The sequence below is a fragment of the Phallusia mammillata genome, chromosome 4 (genome assembly GCF_965637545.1).
Source record: "Phallusia mammillata chromosome 4, kaPhaMamm4.hap1.1, whole genome shotgun sequence".
Classification (NCBI taxonomy): domain Eukaryota; kingdom Metazoa; phylum Chordata; class Ascidiacea; order Phlebobranchia; family Ascidiidae; genus Phallusia; species Phallusia mammillata.
In genome coordinates this window covers 17,876,740-17,896,492 of record NC_137255.1, presented here as the reverse complement: position 1 = coordinate 17,896,492, position 19,753 = coordinate 17,876,740, and the positions used below count along the sequence as shown (strand labels likewise).

The 19,753-nt window shown below is 40.4% G+C and overlaps 3 protein-coding genes across 3 annotated transcripts; all 3 read left to right on the top strand.

Annotated features, from left to right (window-relative positions):
* The first annotated feature begins 265 nt into the window (after positions 1–265).
* Positions 266–6,897, top strand: LOC145223563 (ectoderm-neural cortex protein 1-like). The gene is made up of 16 exons (XM_080089970.1): positions 266–472; positions 974–1,094; positions 1,324–1,480; positions 1,941–2,222; positions 2,515–2,660; positions 2,716–2,827; positions 2,892–2,968; positions 3,118–3,292; positions 3,518–3,673; positions 3,731–3,796; positions 3,932–4,051; positions 4,247–4,391; positions 4,569–4,714; positions 4,840–5,004; positions 5,621–5,785; positions 6,561–6,897. The coding sequence occupies exons 1-16, from the start codon at positions 408–410 to the stop codon at positions 6,881–6,883; spliced, it is 2,421 nt and encodes an 806-aa protein (XP_079946096.1). The 5' UTR covers positions 266–407; the 3' UTR covers positions 6,884–6,897.
* A 551-nt stretch (positions 6,898–7,448) lies between these two features.
* On the top strand, positions 7,449–14,508 carry LOC145224649 (kelch-like protein 12). Its single transcript, XM_080091186.1, has 8 exons — positions 7,449–7,660; positions 8,176–8,986; positions 10,223–10,443; positions 10,848–10,997; positions 11,053–11,164; positions 11,236–11,312; positions 11,467–11,641; positions 11,865–14,508. Exons 3-8 carry the CDS (start codon positions 10,411–10,413, stop codon positions 12,020–12,022), a joined length of 705 nt encoding a protein of 234 aa, XP_079947312.1. The 5' UTR covers positions 7,449–7,660; positions 8,176–8,986; positions 10,223–10,410; the 3' UTR covers positions 12,023–14,508.
* A 2,307-nt stretch (positions 14,509–16,815) lies between these two features.
* LOC145223562 (uncharacterized) lies at positions 16,816–17,974 on the top strand. Its single transcript, XM_080089969.1, has 2 exons — positions 16,816–17,067; positions 17,369–17,974. The coding sequence occupies exons 1-2, from the start codon at positions 16,816–16,818 to the stop codon at positions 17,972–17,974; spliced, it is 858 nt and encodes a 285-aa protein (XP_079946095.1).
* Positions 17,975–19,753: the final 1,779 nt, after the last annotated feature.

Here is a 19,753-nt window from a genome sequence, read left to right as displayed (position 1 = left end):
GTTCCAAGTTCCAAGTCAAGCAAAAGTTCCAAGCAGAAGGATTCAATTCAGAATCTTTGAAAGGTTCAGGTGTTGTTTATGTCACGCTACAGAAGTGCTATTTCCGCTTCAACGCTGCTGCCTCAGTCGCACATAATGTAGTGGAATAGATGAACTATAGTACAGTCAGTATGAGCTGTACTTCAGTGTAGAAGCAGGTTTAAATGCAACCATACTAAAGTTACAATTCAGTATCTAAATACGTTTTGCTAGATGTTTCACCCATCCCTACTGTGTTTAGATGCAAAAGATAGGCTGACAGAGCAGCAATAGTTGTTAAGGTGCAATGTATAGTGGTTAGAGATTCATAGTTATGTGGTGAAATAAAGTTGAGCTTTAGTTCCTGGGGTTAACGTTTGTGAGAAAGCATGGCTTCAATCAAAATGATCAAAAACAGTTTGCAGCCTGCAAACCTACTACAAGAACTTAACGGGTAGGTTTACTTCAAGCGTGTGTTTGGACATGAACTAAAAAAGACTTGATTACATACAAACAAAAGCTTGTGTGACAATACATTACTAGTTGAAATAGAGTTATCAAAGAGAGGATTGTGGAAAAACTCTTTGGTCATGGACTTAGTTAATCATCAGCCAACAAAATTACATCAGGTGTGTGTCATAGCGTCAGCTTCGCTTTACAAACAGTAAACAGACACCCACTGTACGTTGCTTGGAAAGCGGAACCATTGCCAGTATGAAGGGGAAACCCCGGATTTCACGCCAGCGCAAAGGAAACTGCGGTTTCAAGCAAACCTACAATAACGGCAAGGCTCTATGATTTCAGGGAAATAACAACAACGACAATAAATGTACCACGGAAAATTACGAATAGTTTGTGGAACAAAAAAGCTTGCCTAACTTTGCGTTACAAATACACTGTACAGCTAAACACAAGGGTTAAAACATCCAGGAAATAACTACACTTTTCATTTTAGACAACGGAAGCGCAACCAGTTGTGCGAAGTAAAGTTGGTGGTTGAAAATGCAATTTTTCATGCCCACCAATGTGTACTGGCCGCCTCGTCAACCTATTTCAACAAATTATTTCTCATTGAGGTAAGTGCTGTACTTTTTCCACCAGTACAAAAACAACAACCAGAACATTAACCAATAAAATGATGTAAGTAGGATAAGACAATGTGTTAATGTATGGTTTGTTCGCCCACAAATACTGTTTGTTTTGATTTAAATAACCTGTCTAATACAAGCTATGCAGAATGTAACGTTATTCAGCGGAAAAATACGAAATTTATGATGCTATGTGAAAACCTATATTAATTTTAAGAATCCAAATCTTGAGGATGAGATAGAAGTGGCAATAAAGAACGTAACAGCATTCGGAATGAGAGATGTTCTTAACTATATCTACGGTGACGACATATGTGTCTCGGAAGAAAACGTTGAAGAGTTATTGAAAGCCACCCTTGCGTTATCTGTGAAAGGTAAGCAAACAAAAGCGTTCTCTATTCTACTTCATAACCAGAACCAACGTCCTCCTAAGAAAACGAAAAAGTCTTCCATTGTGAATTTTCTGACTAACTAATATGTATTTGACAATTATGCCTTTAAAAACAATCCAAAACGCATATTCAACTTATATTTTAAACAAACATCAGTGAATTTTCTTTTGTGATACTACAAACATATTTTAGTTTGAGTTGTAATTGTAATTAACAATTTTACAGCTCGGTACTCTTCATCATAACCATTTTTAATTATTTGACTGCCGAAAATTCGTGCAATGTTTTATGTATTTTGTTTGGGCCCCAAAATTAGTTCTGAATTTACTTTTTTACCAATTTGGCCTTTTTTGATGATGAAAGTGAAGGTGTGGTAAGCCTTGGCTAAGCGGATTGTTTTAGAATTGTTTAACATATGCAAACCAACAGATTGTTCGTGCAGATTTAACACATGACGTTCTGAAGTATATGATTTCTATACTTGTTCCTGGCAATTGTCTTCGGATGCTTCATATCGCACGTCGAAACAAAACAACAAGGTTTTACAGAGCAGTGAAAAAGTTTATCTGTGAAAATCTGGACGCAGTTTCTGGACAAGACGCGTTTTATTTTCTTCCAGTCTCTGAAATGGAAAAGATTGTCGCATCCGACGATATCAAAGTAATTTCCTATTATTGCATTTTGCATTTGTGTTTGTTTGTTTGTTTGTTTTATTTACCCCTAGGTGGACAGAAAAACGCCTGAGTGGTCGAGCTAATTGTCGTATTTGTTGGGTCGTTATGGCCATCTACTGTTTATCAATAGTTCCTTACTCAGGAAAACACAAGTAGTCAAGGCATAAGTTAAACCCCCGCACTTGTACAAAAAACAGTTGCACTACCCTTGAAGCTGTCAAAACGACGGTCATTAAATTTAAACTCAGTTTAATGTCGGCTTTAACTTGAGTCTATGAGTTTTGATTCTTTTTGCTACCACCATGCACATGTCTGGTGAACAATAATGTACTAAACAGGTAGAATCTGAAACGCACTTGTACGAAATAATACTGACCTGGGTTAAATTCGAACTTGAAACAAGGAGAAAACTTTTTCCGAGTCTATTAAAGCACGTCAGACTTCAACTGGTTCCGCAAGATTACCTCATAGATGTAATATCTGCTCAGGTGAGAATTGGCACCAAAAAATGAAATGTTGAAAATACAAAAATGCATTTTTAAGGACCTTGTCAAGGAATTTACTTCTTGCCGAGACCTCGTTCAAGCTGCATTGCTTTTCCATTTACGCCCCGAAAAGTGCACAGCGCAAGCAAAGCGACTCAACAACGATGAAGGTATACAGTCATGTTTCACTTTTAGCGCGTAACTGATAATATTGTTTTATGTTTATATTTGAAGATTGTAGCACTACATTCTTTGCTACGGGAAAGCACATCATGTCCTTTTCAGAAGACGAACTTAGCATTGAATGCAAGGTGAGTTGTAAATGTTTTGGATTACGGTTGTCACTGGTAAAATTCGATTTTCAACATCGAAAACGCAGCCTACCAAATAGGTTTAAAGTAGAAATTATTTTAAATGTTTTTTGACCTATCTATATGGTGTCTTTTTGGTTTGTTTAAAGATTCGTGTTGGAATCAGAGGGCAGGCGTCGGTTGTTGACGGCAGCAGTGTGATTCTTTGCGGAGGAGTGACTGACTGTGTAGTGGGTGATGTAGTACAGTATAAAGATCAAAAGTTTGTCAGTTTACCATCACTGGCAATTCCTCGTTTTGGGGCAGGAGCTGTCTGCTGTCAAGGTCGGTTGGCGCAATTTAAAAATGGCAGTGTTAGAAATCAAACTCGAAGTAAATAATTTATCGTGGTTCAAACTCAATGTACAGATTGTTGATTTAACGCAACAGTTCTTATATTTACGTACTCGAAGTTGCACAAAGAGAAGTTTATCTTTATTAGGCTTGCAATCCTTTTCCACATGACTCGTTTCGTTTGTCAAAAAAGGTGACAAAATCCATTTTACAAAGGCAAACTATACGTTTTCGGCGGAAGCACAGCAAGTAGCAGATTTGAAGGAAAGTTTACGGACAAAGTGGAGACGCTGGATCGCGTAATCGGAGAGTGGAGTGTGATTAGTCAAGCTCCGACAAAACGTTCTCATTTGTGTTGTGCGCTACTGGATGGTAATGTTAAACTGTAACACATATTTTAGTATATAGTGTCAAAATACTTGATTTCAGGTTTGATATTTCTCATGGGCGGTTACATAAAAGCCAACCCATCAGGAGATGACGATGAAATTACAAGTAAGTTTCAAATTTTGTCTTGATTTAAATTGTTTTATGTAAATGAATGAACAATTACTTTCCAAATCTTTTTTTGAGCCGGTTCATTTTCATCATAAATTAAACGACTCAAAGCAACAACCTATTTTTTTTTAGTGACAGCAACAACAGAAATTTACTGTCCTTCCTCAAACGGTTGGAATCCGGGTCCAAATATGAACAAGGACCGAGCCTCATTTTGTGCACAAACATTCAGGCAACAAATTTTTGTGTTCGGTGAGCTAATTTCGATTTTGTCACGTTGAATAAACTACTGTTAGAAACGGCATAAACATCAACTATACGATTTTTTTTGCGAACGCTTGACTTCACCAGCGCAAGTATCATCAATATGTCCATACAGTTACTAGCTTTTGTAGGCATCGATTTTTCTACCATTATACAGTAAGGTGAGGTAAGTGGTTACTGCAGGTGGAGATACAAGTGAAGGAAACACAGTGGAAACATTTCATGCTTTGGACTTCTTTTGGACTAACATCAAGACGGAGCTTCCATGTTCATACGGACGGCTGTTCTGTGGAAAGATTTCAGATACAATTTGCATAATGAGTGAAATGTAAGTTATGTGGCGAAGTTTAACCGAGCAGGTAACAATGTTTAAAGTTTTACACGACTATCGACAACACGTAACCATCAAGCATTTGGTAAATTGTATGATTACAGGTATCCACAAACCATAACAAAAGGTTTGTAGAGGTTTTGGGTAACAAGGGTTGTGATTGTTTTCGGATAGGTCTCCGAAATCCATTTGGACTTGCAATATATTTGAAGAAAAGTGGGATTGGAGAAAAAATACAAAGGGCGATGCGCCGATTAGGACTATAACATTTGAAAAGAATAAAACAAACGTGGCTTCGAGCACAACAGAAATTAAACCTGGTAATACCTTTGAGTATGCTAGTGTAACTATACGCATAATACAGTACTTACCTTTTAAGGATACAATGCACAAAATCATAGTAACTGTATAAACAAAGCCCGTCTATTAAACTTATTTATTGCAGATGGTAAGGGTGAAGCAGAAATTAAAGAGGTATTAAATAAAGGAGCTACCCTTTCAAACAAGACAAATAAATGGGAATGTGACACTTGTTTGTTAATGAACAGCATGGAAAAGAATTGCTGCGCTGCATGCCGATCTCCGAAGCCGGAAAAAAATATTTCAGCAGGTTTTTGTGACGTCCTTATTAACTGGTAAAAGATGGTTGTGCACTACTTGTCTGGTTATGATAAATGTGTTAAGTGTTGGTCATCAAACCAAAAGAAAACCAAAACCCATAAATAAAACTAAGACATGGTCTATTACAAACGATACCAGACAAATTAGTGGGAGTTTTTAATACACTTACATAAAAATATAAACTTAAAAACAAGCCTAATTATTTATTTCCTGTTTTACGTTTATTTAAGGCAACCATAAAGCTGTTCGTATAGGGCTATATAAGTTTTCCCTAAAGGGCTTTGCCAGTGCTGATCTTTAATTTCAGTTTTAGCTGAATCAAAAATGACAAGAAACCATGTAACTTCGTTGGAGACAGCATAATTGTCTGCATTACGAAAGATTTATGGATACAATATTCACATGTTCGTTTAGAAAACACTATATTTAGCCATTTAAGTGTAAAATTTGCAAATATATATCTTTCTGGACATGTTTCAATAGTAATATTATTATGATAAATATATGTAAAAAACAAAGCCTACGTTTTGAAAGCTAGGCTACAGTGGATTTGTAATAATAACATGGTAAAAGCCAATCTTCTAATTAGAACTTGTGTATTGCAGATGGTAAGGGTGAAGCAGAAATTAAAGAGGTATTAAATAAAGGAGCTACCCTTTCAAACAAGACAAATAAATGGGAATGTGACACTTGTTTGTTAATGAACAGCATGGAAAAGAATTGCTGCGCTGCATGTCAATCCCCGAAGCCGGGAAAAAGTATTTCAGCAGGTTTTTGCCACTTCTTTATTGGCTGGAAAAAGATGGTAGTACACTACTTGGTTGGTTATGATGAACGTGTTTACTGTTGGTCATAAGACGAAAAAATAACGATTATAACCCCAAAAACGAAACAAGACATGGTCCATTACAAACGGCGATTTTAGACAAATTAGTGCGAGTTTTCTCGAATTGGATTGCTTTAGACGCATGTAAGGACTTCTATTTACCTCCTAAAATTAATACGTTTTGTTATAAAATGATTAAATGCACTTACATAAAAATATAAATTTAGCATAAAGCTTAATTATTTATTTTACTAGACTGTTTCCTGTTTTACGTTTATTTAAGGCCACCATAAAGCTGTTCGTATAGGCTACATAAGTTTTCCTTAAAGGGCTTTGCCAGTGCTTATCCTTAATTGCAGTTTTTGCTGAATCGAAAATGACAAGAAACCATGTAATTTCGTTGGAGACAACATAATTGTCTGCATTACGAAAGATTTAGGGATAAAATATTCACATGCTTGTTTAGAAAACACAATAGTCAGCCATTTAAGGGTGTAAAATTTGCAAATATATATCTTTCTGGACATGTTTTAATGGTAGATAAAAGTATTATAGTGCTCGGTATAAAATAAGACTATATACTAAGTTTAAGATAAATTTCAGTGTGGCAGTACAACAACAGGAAAACGTCCTATACGTTTCGAAAACTAGGCAGTGGATTTGTAATGACCTTATTACATGGTACAAGTCAATCTTCTAAATAAACTTATTTATTGCAGATGGTAAGGGTGAAGCAAAAGTTAAAAAGGCAGTAAACACAGAAGCTACCCTTTTAAGCCAGACAAATAATTGGGAATGCGACATTTGTTTGGTGATGAACAGCTCGGACAGAGATTCTTGTGTTGTATGTCAATCTCCGAAGCAAAAAAACAATAGTTCCGAAGGTTTTTCTACGTTATTTATGGCTCATGAAGGATGGAAGTGCGTTATTTGTATGGTTAAAAATAAGGACACAGATGACAAATGTATTGCTTGTTCGTCATCAAAAAATTTTCTCTACAAAACTTTAAAGGTTGCATTTCAAAAAAATAAATTGCACTAACGTGAAAAAATGGTTTAGGTCCTAGGAGATAGCTGATATCACCTTTTTAAAGACTGATAAATCATTTGCGCTAAAGTTTTGCCGAGGTTATCTTTCAGAGCTTTGCCAGTGTGTTGCGTTGATATTGACTTATATTTCTGACTGAGTAAATGTATATAAACACGCCACCCAAAAATACTGTTTGAACAACCGAAATCTGCCAGCAAGAGGGGTTTCAGAGTGGTTCCATCTTGCTTAAACAAATGTAGGTTTATTTAAACCGAATTTGCTATGTTTATTTAAACGGAATTTATGTTCAGCTTAACTGGTTTTAATTAGGGTTTAAATTGCAGGGTACTTGTTAAATTTGTGCCAGTCAGATTATTTGAAAAAAATATTCCCAGTTCAGGTGTTGTTTATGGCGTCACGCTACTATCCTTCTCGCTTCAAAGCCTTTGTCCTTGTCGCACATAATGTATTTGATCTACTTTAGTGGGTGAGCTGACCTTCAATGAGGAAACAGATTTACAATACAACCAAACTTAAGCTACATTTCAGCATCTAAATACGTTTTGTTAAAAATGTGGTAATCCATACTCTCTTTCGATGTAAAAATTATGTTGACAGGGAAGCCATGGTTGTGGGATAACAGTAGTGGTTAGTGATTTATAGTAAGTTACACTGTGAAAAATAGTTTCGGCTTGGTTTCTGGGTTTAATGCCTGTCAACAAGCATGGCTTCAATCAAAATGATGAAAAACAGTTTGCAGCCTGCAAACCTACTATAAGAACTTAACAGGTGGGTTTACTTCAAGCGTGTGTTTGGACATGGACTAAAAAGGATGTGATTTCATGCAAACAAAAGCTTGTGTGACAATAGATTACTACTTGAAATAGAGTTATCAAAGAGGGCCCTGTGAAAAAACCCTTTGGTCATGGACTTAGTTAAACATCAGCCAACAAAATTACTTTAGGTGTGTATCATAGCGTCAGCTTCGCTCTACAAACAATGTAGTCAAACAGTAAACAGACACCCACTATACGTTGCTTGGAAAGCGGAACCTTTTCCAGCATTAAGGGGAAACCCCGGTTTTCACGCCGGCGCAAAGGAACCTGTGGTTTCGAGCAAACCTACAATAACGGCAAGGCTCTATGATTTCAGGAATATAACAACAACGACAATAAATGTACCACGGAAAATTACGAATAGTTTGTGGAACAAAAAAAGCTTTCCTAACTGTGCGTTACAAATACACTGTACAGATATACACCAGAGGTAAACAACCAGGACATAACTGCACTTCTGCATTTTAGACAACGGAAGCGCAACCAGTTGTGCGAAGTAAAGTTGGTGGTTGAAAATGAAATTTTCCATGCCCACCAATGCGTACTGGCCGCCTCGTCAACCTATTTCAACAAATTATTTCTCATCAAGGTAAAGTGTTGTTGCCGTACTTTTTCCACCAGTACAAAAACAACAACTATAGAACATTAGACATTGTTTGGTTAATGTATGGTCTGTTCGCCCACAAATACTGTTTGTTTTGATTTTAATAACCAACTGTAGCCCGTATGTAGACAACTGAGATTTCAAATACAAGCTATGCAGAATGTAACGTGATTCAGTGGTGTGGCGAAAATATTTCACATGTCAGCCGCTGCACATTTTCTTGGTGATTTGTTATGAACAACACGGTTTCTTTCATCGCTTTATGTTATTTGGTATAAATGTGGCACTTGTGTTTTATATGTTTCACTTATGTTCACCTTTAAATGTATTCCTTACATGTTCTGTTTCAAAGTCACTGACATCTTTGCTTTGTTTTCACTTAATCCCTTATTTTCACCTAATGCTGTTTTTCATTTGGTTTAGTTTTCTTTGTTCTAGTGGCACGTTTTTTACACGCACTGTGTTTTCCTCGCCGCATTTTCCGCATCGTTAATTAGCGCTCCCGGATGTGCCGGGAAACCTTGTGAAATTGTGCAAGTCGGTAATTGGTGAAAGGCCCGCAAACCTAGTTCCGGTTTGCACGCGTTGAACGAGAACGGGGCAGTCTTCTTGTGGGCGTCTACTGTGCGGTTGTTTTCTTGTATCGTTGTTTTTACGTGCTGTGACAGTTTTCAGGTAAAGAGACCTGTTTTGTTGACGTTGGTGTGACGTTGTACATGATATAGCTTATAATATAATAAACTGTGAGACGCCCCTTTAGCAAAACCAGTGTTAGGGAGATCCGGCTTTTGTGGTGATCCGTTATTGCAGGGTTTACAGAATTAGGGAGACAGTCTCGAGGAAAAGATCAGATTGGCAGGGCTTTTGGGACTTATTTGGCAAAGATAATACCGCCACCCGAAGTCGCTAGACCCAATTCCGGGCTGTCAAAACAATTCGGTAACAGTGGAAAAAATGCGAAATTTATGATGCAATGTGAAAACCCGAATTAATTTTAAGAATCCAAATCTTGAGGATGAGATAGAAGTGGCAATAAAGAACGTAACAGCATTCGGAATGAGAGATGTGCTTAACTATATCTACGGTGACGACATATGTGTCTCGGAAGAAACCGTTGAAGAGTGTCACAAATTTATTTACATTGTGTGTGTGCCTTTGAGCAAATGGTAGTGTGTGGTTATGGCACAAGTGGCTGATGGCAGCGTGCCTGTGACTGCCCGCGTCTTTCCCGAGGCACACGTTGTGTTTTGCGCATTGCAGTTCTTTTTTTGACTTGTTTTGGTTGCGCAAGTCATTCTATTTTGGAGACGGTACGGTGTGGACCTGTGCTATGTTTTAATAAAGAAACAATTGGCTTTGAAACTGACTGACAGCTTCTAGGTATCAGTCGAAGAGTTCAAAAGGTTATTCTTTACAAATAATCGCGCATAAGGAAGTACACTAAACGCGACAAAGAGTTATTGAAAGCCACCCTTGCGTTATCTGTGAAAGGTAAAAAAACAAAAGCGTTGTGTGTCCTACATTATAACAAGAACCAACGTCCTGCGGGGACAATAAACAAGCCTTCCTTTTCGAATTTTCTGACTAATTATATACATGTGATACATGTGACAATTATGCCCTTAAAAACAATCCAAAATGCATCGTCAGCTTATAGGTGAATGTGAGTTGTATTTGAAATAAACAGTTTTACAGTACGTTAAACTTCATCCAAACTATTTTTTTTTTCGTATTTGACTGCCGGAAATTTGTCTAACGTCTACTGGTTATGCCTGGGTCCCGAAATTAGACTTTAATTTACTTTTTCAAAAATATGTCCCTTTTTAGTGATGAAGGAATGGTATTGGCCTATGCTAACTGGATTGTTTCAAGATTGTTTAACACATGCAAACCAATGCATTGTTTGTGCAGATTTGACAAATGACGTTCCAAAAAAATATATGATTTCTCTTCGGTTCCTGGCAATTGTCTTCGGATGCTTCATATCGCACGTCGCAACAAAACAACAAGGTTCTACAGGGCAGTGAAAAGGTTCATCTGTAGAAAATCTGGACGCAGTTTCCGGACAAGACGCGTTTTGTTTCCTTCCAATCTCTGAAATGGAAAAAGTTGTAGCATCCGACGATATTAAAGTATTTTTTTATAATTGCATGCCGCATTTGTGTTTGTTTGTTTTACTTTGTCCTTGGTCAGAGCAACGCCTAAATGCGTTGTGTTTAAAATGAGTCGAGCGTCGAGCAAATTGTGGTATTGCTCAGTCACTTGGTCATCTTTTTTCAGCAATATCATTTTCGTTCCTTTACACAGGAAAACACAAGTAGTCGTATAGTTACACAGGAAAACAGAAGAAGGCGTACAAGTTGGGCCCAACATTATTGTTAAACGCAGTTGGACCAACCCAGCTCCGAGAACCACAAGACGACGGTCATTAAATTCAAAAAACATATTATATGGACAGCTTTTACTTGATCTATGAGTTGTGATTCTTCATACCACCACCATGGAAAGGTCTGGTGAACTGTAATGTACAAAACAGGTGGAATCTGAAACGCACTTGTACGAAATAATACTGACCTGGGTGAAATTCGACCTTGAAACAAAAAGAAAACATTTTTCGAGTCTACTTAAGCACGTCAGACTTCAACTGGTTCCACAAGATTACCTCATAGATGTAATATCTGCTCAGGTGAGATTTAACACAAACAAATAAGATGACAAAAATACAAAAATGCTTTTTTAAGGACCTTGTCAAGGAATTTATCTCTTGTCGAGACCTCGTTCAAGCTGCATTGCTTTTCCATTTACGCCTCGAAAAGTGCACGGCTCAAGCAAAGCGACTTCGCAACGATGAAGGTATAGCCAAGTTCCATTTAGTAACTATGTATCATATGGCTTATCATATTGTTGTATATTTATGTTTGAAGATTGTAGCACTACATTCACTGTTACGGAAAAGCACATCATGTCCTTTTCAGAAGACGAACTTAGCATTGAATGCAAGGTGAGTTGTAAATGTTTTGGATTACGGTTGTCACTGATAAAATTCGACTTTCACCATCGAAGGAGCCGCCTTCTAAATTGACTTTAAAGCAGAATTTTATTTAAATATTTTGTGAGCTATCTCTTTTAGTGTCTTGGTTTGTCTAACTCTAAAGCTTCGTGTTGGAATCAAAGAGCAGGCGTCGGTTGTTGATGGCAGCAGTGTAATTCTTTGCGGAGGAGTGACTGATGGTGTACTGGGTGATGTAGTACAGTATAAAGATCAAAAGTTTGACAGTCTACCGACGCTGGCTATTCCTCGTTTTGGGGCGGGAGCTGTATCTTGTCAAGGTCGGTTGGCGCAATTAAAAAATGACAGAGTGAGAAACCAAATTCGAAGTAAATAATTTATCATGCTTCGAACTCAGTGTAAAGATTGTTGACATAACGCAACATTTGTTATATTTACGCACTCGAAGTTGCACAAAGGAACGTGTATGTTTATTTTTCTTACAATCTTTTTTCCACATGACTCGTTTCGTTCGCCAAAAAACCCAAAATCCATTTTACCAAGGCAAACTATACGTTTTCGGCGGAAGCACAGCAAGTAGCAGATTTGAAGGAAAGTTTACGGACAAAGTGGAGACGCTGGATCGTGTAATCGGAGAGTGGAGTGTGATTAGTCAAGCTCCGACAAAACGTTCTCATCTGTGTTGTGCTCTGTGTCGGTAATATCTGTGTCGGTAATATCTGTGTCGGTAATACATGTGAAATTGAATCTGTCCTTTTATTTGTTTAAAACACTACACATACTTTTTTTAGTTTTTTTTTATGTATCTTATGGGCGGTTAGATAAAAACAGACTCATCAGGAGATGATACTGAAATCACAAGTGTGTATACAGTTTGCTCCAAACACGCAATAATTTTGGACTGAATGATCAATGTTAATTCTATATTAAAACCGTTTTTCAAACTCTTTACTCAGGATATTCTTTCCTAACGACTGAATGTAAATGAAATATATAACGATATATTGTTTTCTAAACGTTTCCAGTAACAACAACCACGGAAAGTTACTGTCCTTCCTCAAACGGTTGGAGACCGGGTCCAAATATGAACAAGGGCCGGGCGTCATTCTGTGCACAAACATTCAGGCAACAGATTTTTGTGTTCGGTGATCTAGTTTTCTTAGCGCACCGGTTCTCAAACTAGGGTCCGCGGTCCCTTTGAAGTCCGTCACGCAATTTCAGAGGGGCCGCGAGGAGCTTGCAGTATTTCTACAATCTTATGTAATATCAGATCTTGCGAGTGTATAAGTAAAAATTAGTCACACAAATGAGTTTTCAGTGACAAGAAGTGATCCACTGCTTCATTTTTAAGTAACAAACTGAGGCAATTGTTCGCGCACTATATTTAATCCAGCAATGCAAACTGTAAAAGGAAATTTTTTTCCCAAATGATTTGACGAAAAATCTAAATGATGAGTGGTGATTTTACTTTTGCCAACATTTTCATTATCCCTACGTATTTAAGTAAAGTTTGTTAGATATATCAAATTATTTTATGTTTCGCTTGGTGTTTCATTAAGAACAAGAATAATAGCCGTTGCAAAGTACAAAACCTCGATATCGATCACACCATTGGCTATCAACAATATTATGCAGCTGATTTCAACCTTTTTAATATTTATGTTTACATATTTTGAAACCAATTTAATTTTATGACATAAAAATTTACCTTGTCCCTGTGCTTATGCAAAATATTAGATACGCATATCGCCAAACTTTCAATTGGTTCCCGTTAAAAGAACCTTTATTAACCGCTGCAGCAATAACAGTATACACGGCTGATTATTTTGTTCGTAAAACAACCTCGGGAATAAAATCTTTTCTTAAACGCTCATTTTCAACTCATTTTCAAGGTCATTTGTTGTATTGTATTAATAAAGTGCCAACTACACCTTATGTTACATCTTATTTACCGGTAATTGCCGATTTCTATTGATTCCCGCTTTTCCTCAGCACAGCTTGTGTTGTAATCAGGGAGTCGAACCGGAACTGAACCCGAACCCGCGAACCGGTTTGAGCGGTTAATTTCATTAAACCCGAACCGAACCCGAACCGCTAATGACGATTTTTAAAAAAAAACGAATCGGAGTTGAACCCTATCTTTTGTTTGGCGTCAGACCCGAACCGGAATTGAACCAGAAAACAATTCAGTCCGTTTTATATTTTGTGATTTTTTTTCAAAACAGTGCACTGAAAAACACGTTAGATAACACTTATAGGGGGTGTCAAAAATAACAGTGCCCGGTCAAAATTATTTTGGAGTTTGATAAGGCTAAGTAGAAGATGGGTAGAATTAAATTAAAACGAATAAAAATTTGAACCGGTTTAAAAACCGCAAACCGGTTCGGACCGGATAATTTGCCCAAACCGGAACAAAACCCGAACCCGAAAATGAACATTTTTAAAAACCTGAACCGAACCCGAACCGTTAAAAACAAAACGAAGTGAACCCGAACCGAACCTGAACCCATATGACAAGCGGTTCGACTCCCTGGTTGTAATCTATTGGGTTGTGTGACGTAATAATTTGTGTGACCAGTTTTGTGTGATAACGCAACGTTCTTTTCGTTGCTGACTTCCGTGGAGCACGGTGCTGCGTCGGTTGAACTAGAGAAGGCTGTTTATTGTCGTGTTGACGATTATTGGTGAGTCACTTTGTACATATGTGTTTAATGTCTCCCCAAGCGTGAATTATTATGATGAATGCAAACTTAACTGCAATGACCTAAAATGTTATTCGCTTTGTAATAGTTGTACTGTACGTGTAGTTGGGTTTAGACAAGGTGCTTAAGGTGCATTTTATTTACGCAGTATTCCTGTTTTCTCCTCACGTGAAGCGTGTCTTATTCCTGTGCTGTCGCCCAACATAGCTTGGTAAGGCCTGTGTGTGACGTCATAACGGCGCATTGTGGTGATATATGTTATTGTATGTGTACCAGTAATTGATGCGAGTTGAATACCCTTGCTATTTACTCTCCCCGGTTACCACAACAGTTGGTAATTTGTGCTATATTCCTGCATTTAAAACGCGGTGTGTTAATGTCATGCTTTATGCAGAAACCGTTTCCTATTCGTTTTCCATCGTCTCTTGCCGTCCTCTTTGTCCTTCATTCAAAGAATTCGCCTAATAAGATCAGCAAAACACCTATCTGTGTGGACTGCTTGTTGGAGGCTATTAGGAATCGCGTTTCAATTCTCTTCTCGTGTGACGTTCCGCGCTATAACCGGAGCGCGTTCACGGGACGTTACATGAAAGTTTCAACTGTTTGTAAAGTTTTACCTGATCGCTGAACAGTGGTTTACAGTTGAAGAAAGTTTCAACTGTTCGTTGAACAGAACATTACAGTTAAAAGAATATTTTAACTTTGTTGTAAACAAGTTTAACCGTTTGTTGAATATTTAAGCGGTCGAAGATAAGTCAATCAAACGTTACAACTCCTGAAGCGGTCGCTGATTATCGTCGACGTCTCAGTGAACAGTATCTAGCCGCCGAGTGTCTGATGAAGGACCACCGCAACAAGCAGGTGCTCGAGACAGTCTTGGTAGCGCTTGAACAACTTTTTGTCGATGCTGTTGCTGCCTACGAGGTGCATCCTGATCTTGCCGACGAACTAGCAAGTTTCCCACTGGGTTCGTGAGCGGTGGTTGGAGTCCAAGGGACAACGACTCCTTCTGTGGGCGAAGTAGGTGATCTAGTTCTTCGACTAACAGTAGAACTAGAGTTAAAGTAACTACGCAGCCCGCGCGTCTGGCTATTCAACATATTGAATTGAAATCTTCGCTTGATGAGAAAGGTTATTTCACCGCGACAAACCCAATTGTAAAAAATTCTTGTACGTATGATTTAGTCAAACCAACTGGCGTACATGACAATGAAATTGCATCGCTTGTGAAACGTATAAACAGGACAAAGCCCAAAGTTCACGTCTTTGACGACAATCCAATGGATTATTGGAAGTTCGTTCGCAATTTCGATTCTCGTGTCGACGACGATGGTGCCAAATTGTCGTATTTGGCGCAGCATTGTGACGGCAAGGCCCGTAAACTGATTGAACACTGCTTTAGACTAAAGGAAAACGGGTACCATCAAGCGAGAAAGTTGCTGTACGACAAGTATGGCAAGTCACATATAATCGCTTATGCATGTGTAAGGTGTGTTGTCAACGGTCCAGAAATGCTGCTGGTTTGAGCGAGCTTGCGCAGTCGCTGCGCGATTGTTTACTTCCACTTTGAGACATTGACGAGCATTCCGAGATGAATAACTATCCTACGTTGATTGCTGTCGTAAATCGTCTACCATTTAAGATGCAGGAGACTTGGAAACGGCGTGTGGCAACAATAATCAGAGAGACTGATCGTGAACCTCTGTTCGAGCATCTTGTTAATTTCGTGGAAACCGAGGACCAGATTGCAAACTCGTTGTTTAGTCGCATGCTGGATGAGCATCGTAACGAAGCTAAAAGGGCGAAAGGTAAAAGTAGTCACGTAAAGGCCTCCAGTCATGTCGTTGTAAGCGAACAAGAATCTAGGCCTACGGGTTGTCCCGGGCCTTCCCATTTTCCCACTGTCCCGCTGTGTCAGTGCTGTTCGGGAAACCATGGGCTTGCTAAGTGCGAGGAATTTAAATCCCGATCTTACCGCGATCGCTGCGCGTCACCCGGCGCCGCAGACTCTGTGATAATTGTTTCAGATTTGGGCACTTTGCCACTAAGTGCAACAGCCCCGAGGCGTGTGCCGTGAGGGACTGCAATGAAGCTCATCACACCTTGTTGCATCCGCCAGAGAAGAGAGAGGACGAGTCTCCTGTCAAAGGACCTGCGCCGGAACGAACCGTTTGTTCGGTTGGGTCGGCGATTGGAAATGACTGTCATGCTTCTTCTGGTAGACAGAGCGTCAACTTGATGATGGTTGCGGCCAAAGTCTGTGCTAACGGTAGGACTGTTGATACATACGCTCTTTTAGATACTGGCTCGGGCATTACCCTGTGCGACAAGAAACTGACAGACAAGCTTGGGCTGCAAGGTGAACCTAGCAACGTGACGCTTAAAACGATCAACGGGGGACAGTCGCAGGCGCAAGGGCAAAAGAGTAAATTTATCTGTTGCTTCGCTCGATGGCTTCACAACTGTGGAGCTTCCCGAGGTGTTCGCTGTTGAGTGTCTGCCGATTACCGCCAACAAGTTTCCGCGAAACGCGGAATTGGAGCGCTTCCACATATTAGAGACCTGTCATTCCCACAGGTAGATTGCGGTGAAGCTTTGCTGCTTATCGGGCTGGACGTTCCAGAGGCTTTTCTCGTGCAAGAGGTACGAAAGGGAAACCCGAAGCAACCTATTGCATTGAGGGTTCCACTTGGATGGGCTTTGGCAGGACCTGTTTCTAAGAAGTCAACCGATTTGTTTTCCGTCAACTTTACTCAAGTTGCCGATGATTCGCTGCAAGAGAAGTTAGAGGAATGTGGAAGACCGACTTTCAAGACACCAACGCCGACGCGATGCCATTGTCGCGTGAAGACCGATACGTCTTGGATGAAATGAAAACCAGTGTGCAATTCAAGCAAGGTCATTATGAGTTGCCGTTGCCATGGCGCCCGAACGCACAACCGCTTCGGTGCAACCGCAACCGGGACATGGCGCTAAACCGTTTGGGTTCTTTGGAACGTCGCCTGAGACGCGACGCCGTGCTACGCGATGCGTATACAAAGACGGTACAGGGTTACATAGCTAAAGGCTATGCCGAAGAAGTTACAGATGAGGAATAGTCTGCAGAGGTAGTATGGTACCTGCCGCACCACCCTGTTACAAATCCACACAAGCAGTGCTGGATTAAGGGTCTGCTGTCCTGTAGGCACAATTTATAAGTGGCCCGAAAATCAGGATTACCAACTAAAAAAATAGAATTATCAGTGTTGCCAAATCATTCTACTGATTTGAAAGTGGCCTGGATTTTTGACTGGCCTGTAGGCACGTGCCTACTTTGCCTAATGGTTATCCGGCACTGCACACAAGCCCGGAAAGGTGCGGGTGATTTTTGACTGTGCCGCCAAATACCGCGACCAGTCGTTGAATGATACTCTACTCCAGGGCCCGGATCTGACCAATTCCTTAGTAGGAGTTCTTTCAAGGTTTTGGATGGAAAAGATAGCTCTCGTGGCCGACGTGGAGGCCATGTTTCATCAGATACGTGTGAAGCCGACAGATTGCGATGCACTTCGGTTCTTGTGGTGGCCTGATGGCGATGTGCCGAAGAAGCCCACCGCGCACAGGATGCTCGTTCATTTATTTGGAGCAACTTCTTCCCCTTCCTGTGCGAGTTTTTGTCTTAAACAAGCCGCTGATGATTTGCGAAGCGAATTTCCAAATGAAGTCGTCGAGACGGTAGAAAAGAATTTCTACGTTGACGACTGTTCAAAATCCGTGTCGACTGAAGCAGAAGCAGTTCAGTTTGTCAAAGGTATCTGTGCACTTCTTAAGAAGAAGGGATTTCGGCTAGCCAAGTGGCTTAGCAACAGCGAGCGAGTTCTCGCGTCTATTGATGAAGAGGAACGGGCTAAATCTGTGAAGGAGCTGGACGTGGATGGTTCCTCGTGCGAGAGGGTACTTGGCGTTCGATGAAACATTTCGTCGGACGAGTTCGGTTTCAATGTCGATGTAAAGCAGCCTACACCAGAAGGTCGATCCTGTCGGTGGTAAGTTCCTTATAAGATCCTCTTGGCTTTGCAGCGCCTGTGGTCGTGGTGGCCAAGACGATGTAAAGAGATCTCTGCAGAAATCAGCTGGGATGGGACGACGTGCTTTCCGATGAAGACTCCGAATTGTGGGCAAAATGGTTGCAGCAACTACCGCGGTTAGGAGACGTCGTTCTGCCAAGATGTGTGAAGCCCCGCGATTTTGGTAAGGTGCAAAAAAACGGAATTGCACCATTTGGCAGATGCGTCATCTACAGCTTACGGTGCGGTGACCTATCTGAGGCTGGTAGACGAGCGAGGACGCATTCACTGCTCGTTTGTAATAGGCAAAGGCACGCATTGCCCCCCTGAAGATGGAAGAATGTTCGATTCCTCGCCTGGAGCTGACAGTGGCCGTTGTTGCCGCCAAGTTGGATCAACTTGTGGGAAAGGAGCTGCAACTGGAAGAATGCCAATCCGTGTTCTGGACGGATTCGACTGCGGTTCTTCAAAGTATTCGCAACTGTAATAAGCGCTTTCCTGTATTTGTTGCAAATCGCCTGGCCAAAATCGAGGATGTTTCCCGGCGTAGTCAATGGAGACACGTCAGCACCAAGGTAAATCCAGCCGACGAAGCGTCTCGTGGACTCAGTGTGAATAAATTCCCTAGGTCCAGCCGATGGCTTACTGGACCCCAGTTTCTTTGGGAGCAAGAAAATACATGGCCCACCAGTCCGGACTTGTCGCCATTGCCAATCGAATTTATTTTGGTAAAGAAAGAAACTCAAACCGTTTGTCTGGTCGCCAGCGAACCCGCTACGGATCGACGCATTGCCAGATACTCATCGCTTAATCAGCTGAAGGGCCGTAAGCTGGTTGCTCAGATTTAAATCGATGTTGATGTCAAGGAGATTTCCTGCCGATTTCCTGAGTACAAAGTACCTACTGGGCAACTGACCGTTGTTGAACTCAAGGCTGCCGAGCTTGAGATCGTCAAGTATGTACAAAAAAGTTTTTCGACAAAGACAACGGCACAAACTTCGTTGGAGCTGAGCACATCCTGCGCGAACCGGTGGAATCAGAGGCAGATCTACAAATATCTGCAACAACGTGAAATTGCGTGGAGCTTCAATCCTCCCACTGCCAGCCACATGGGTGGGGTTTGGGAGCGAATGATACGCGCTGTGCGCAAAATCCTCAACGTTCTGCTTTCGGAACAGACCCTGTCCGATGAGAAACTGATGACGCTGATGGTGGAGGTCGAGGCCATCCTGAACTCTCGTCCGTTGGTTCCGGTGACGTTCGATTCGAAGGATGAGGAGCCCCTTACACCAAATCACCTACTGCTGCAACGTGCAGCGCCGAATATGCCCCCTGGACTGTTTACGGGGAAGGACTGTTACCATCGTAACCGTTGGCGCCAAGTACAATAGGAAGCACATCGGTTCCCTGATCAGAAAGGCTCCGTCTGGGTAACCTGGTTTGTTTACAGTTTGTTCAGCCTTTTGACGCGAAATCTTCACCAAAAACCATCTGTATGTAAGCATAATTTGAATCTCCTGCAAATCAACTGTTTTAAGCACATTTGTGGTTTTAAACAAAGCTGTAAGTAACCAACAGGGTATGTGGGCAAACGTTTGGGACAGTGACGGCATACACGCCTATAAATTAGTTGATATAATCACATCACGTTAAGTCTGAAGGAGTGTTCGGCAGGAAATTAGGC

Bases quoted from the DNA above. Each gene is read 5' to 3' on its own strand.
- LOC145223563 (XM_080089970.1), top strand. From the start codon at position 408: ATGGCTTCAATCAAAATGATCAAAAACAGTTTGCAGCCTGCAAACCTA. The intron at 2,969-3,117 runs GTGAGTTGTAAA...GTTTGTTTAAAG, and splicing joins AACTTAGCATTGAATGCAAG to ATTCGTGTTGGAATCAGAGG. The intron at 4,715-4,839 runs GTAATACCTTTG...TATTTATTGCAG, and splicing joins CACAACAGAAATTAAACCTG to ATGGTAAGGGTGAAGCAGAA.
- LOC145223562 (XM_080089969.1), top strand. From the start codon at position 16,816: ATGTGGAAGACCGACTTTCAAGACACCAACGCCGACGCGATGCCATTG. The intron at 17,068-17,368 runs GTACAGGGTTAC...ACTGCACACAAG, and splicing joins GCGATGCGTATACAAAGACG to CCCGGAAAGGTGCGGGTGAT.
- LOC145224649 (XM_080091186.1), top strand. From the start codon at position 10,411: ATGGAAAAAGTTGTAGCATCCGACGATATTAAA. The intron at 10,444-10,847 runs GTATTTTTTTAT...TGTACAAAACAG, and splicing joins TAGCATCCGACGATATTAAA to GTGGAATCTGAAACGCACTT. The intron at 10,998-11,052 runs GTGAGATTTAAC...TGCTTTTTTAAG, and splicing joins TAGATGTAATATCTGCTCAG to GACCTTGTCAAGGAATTTAT.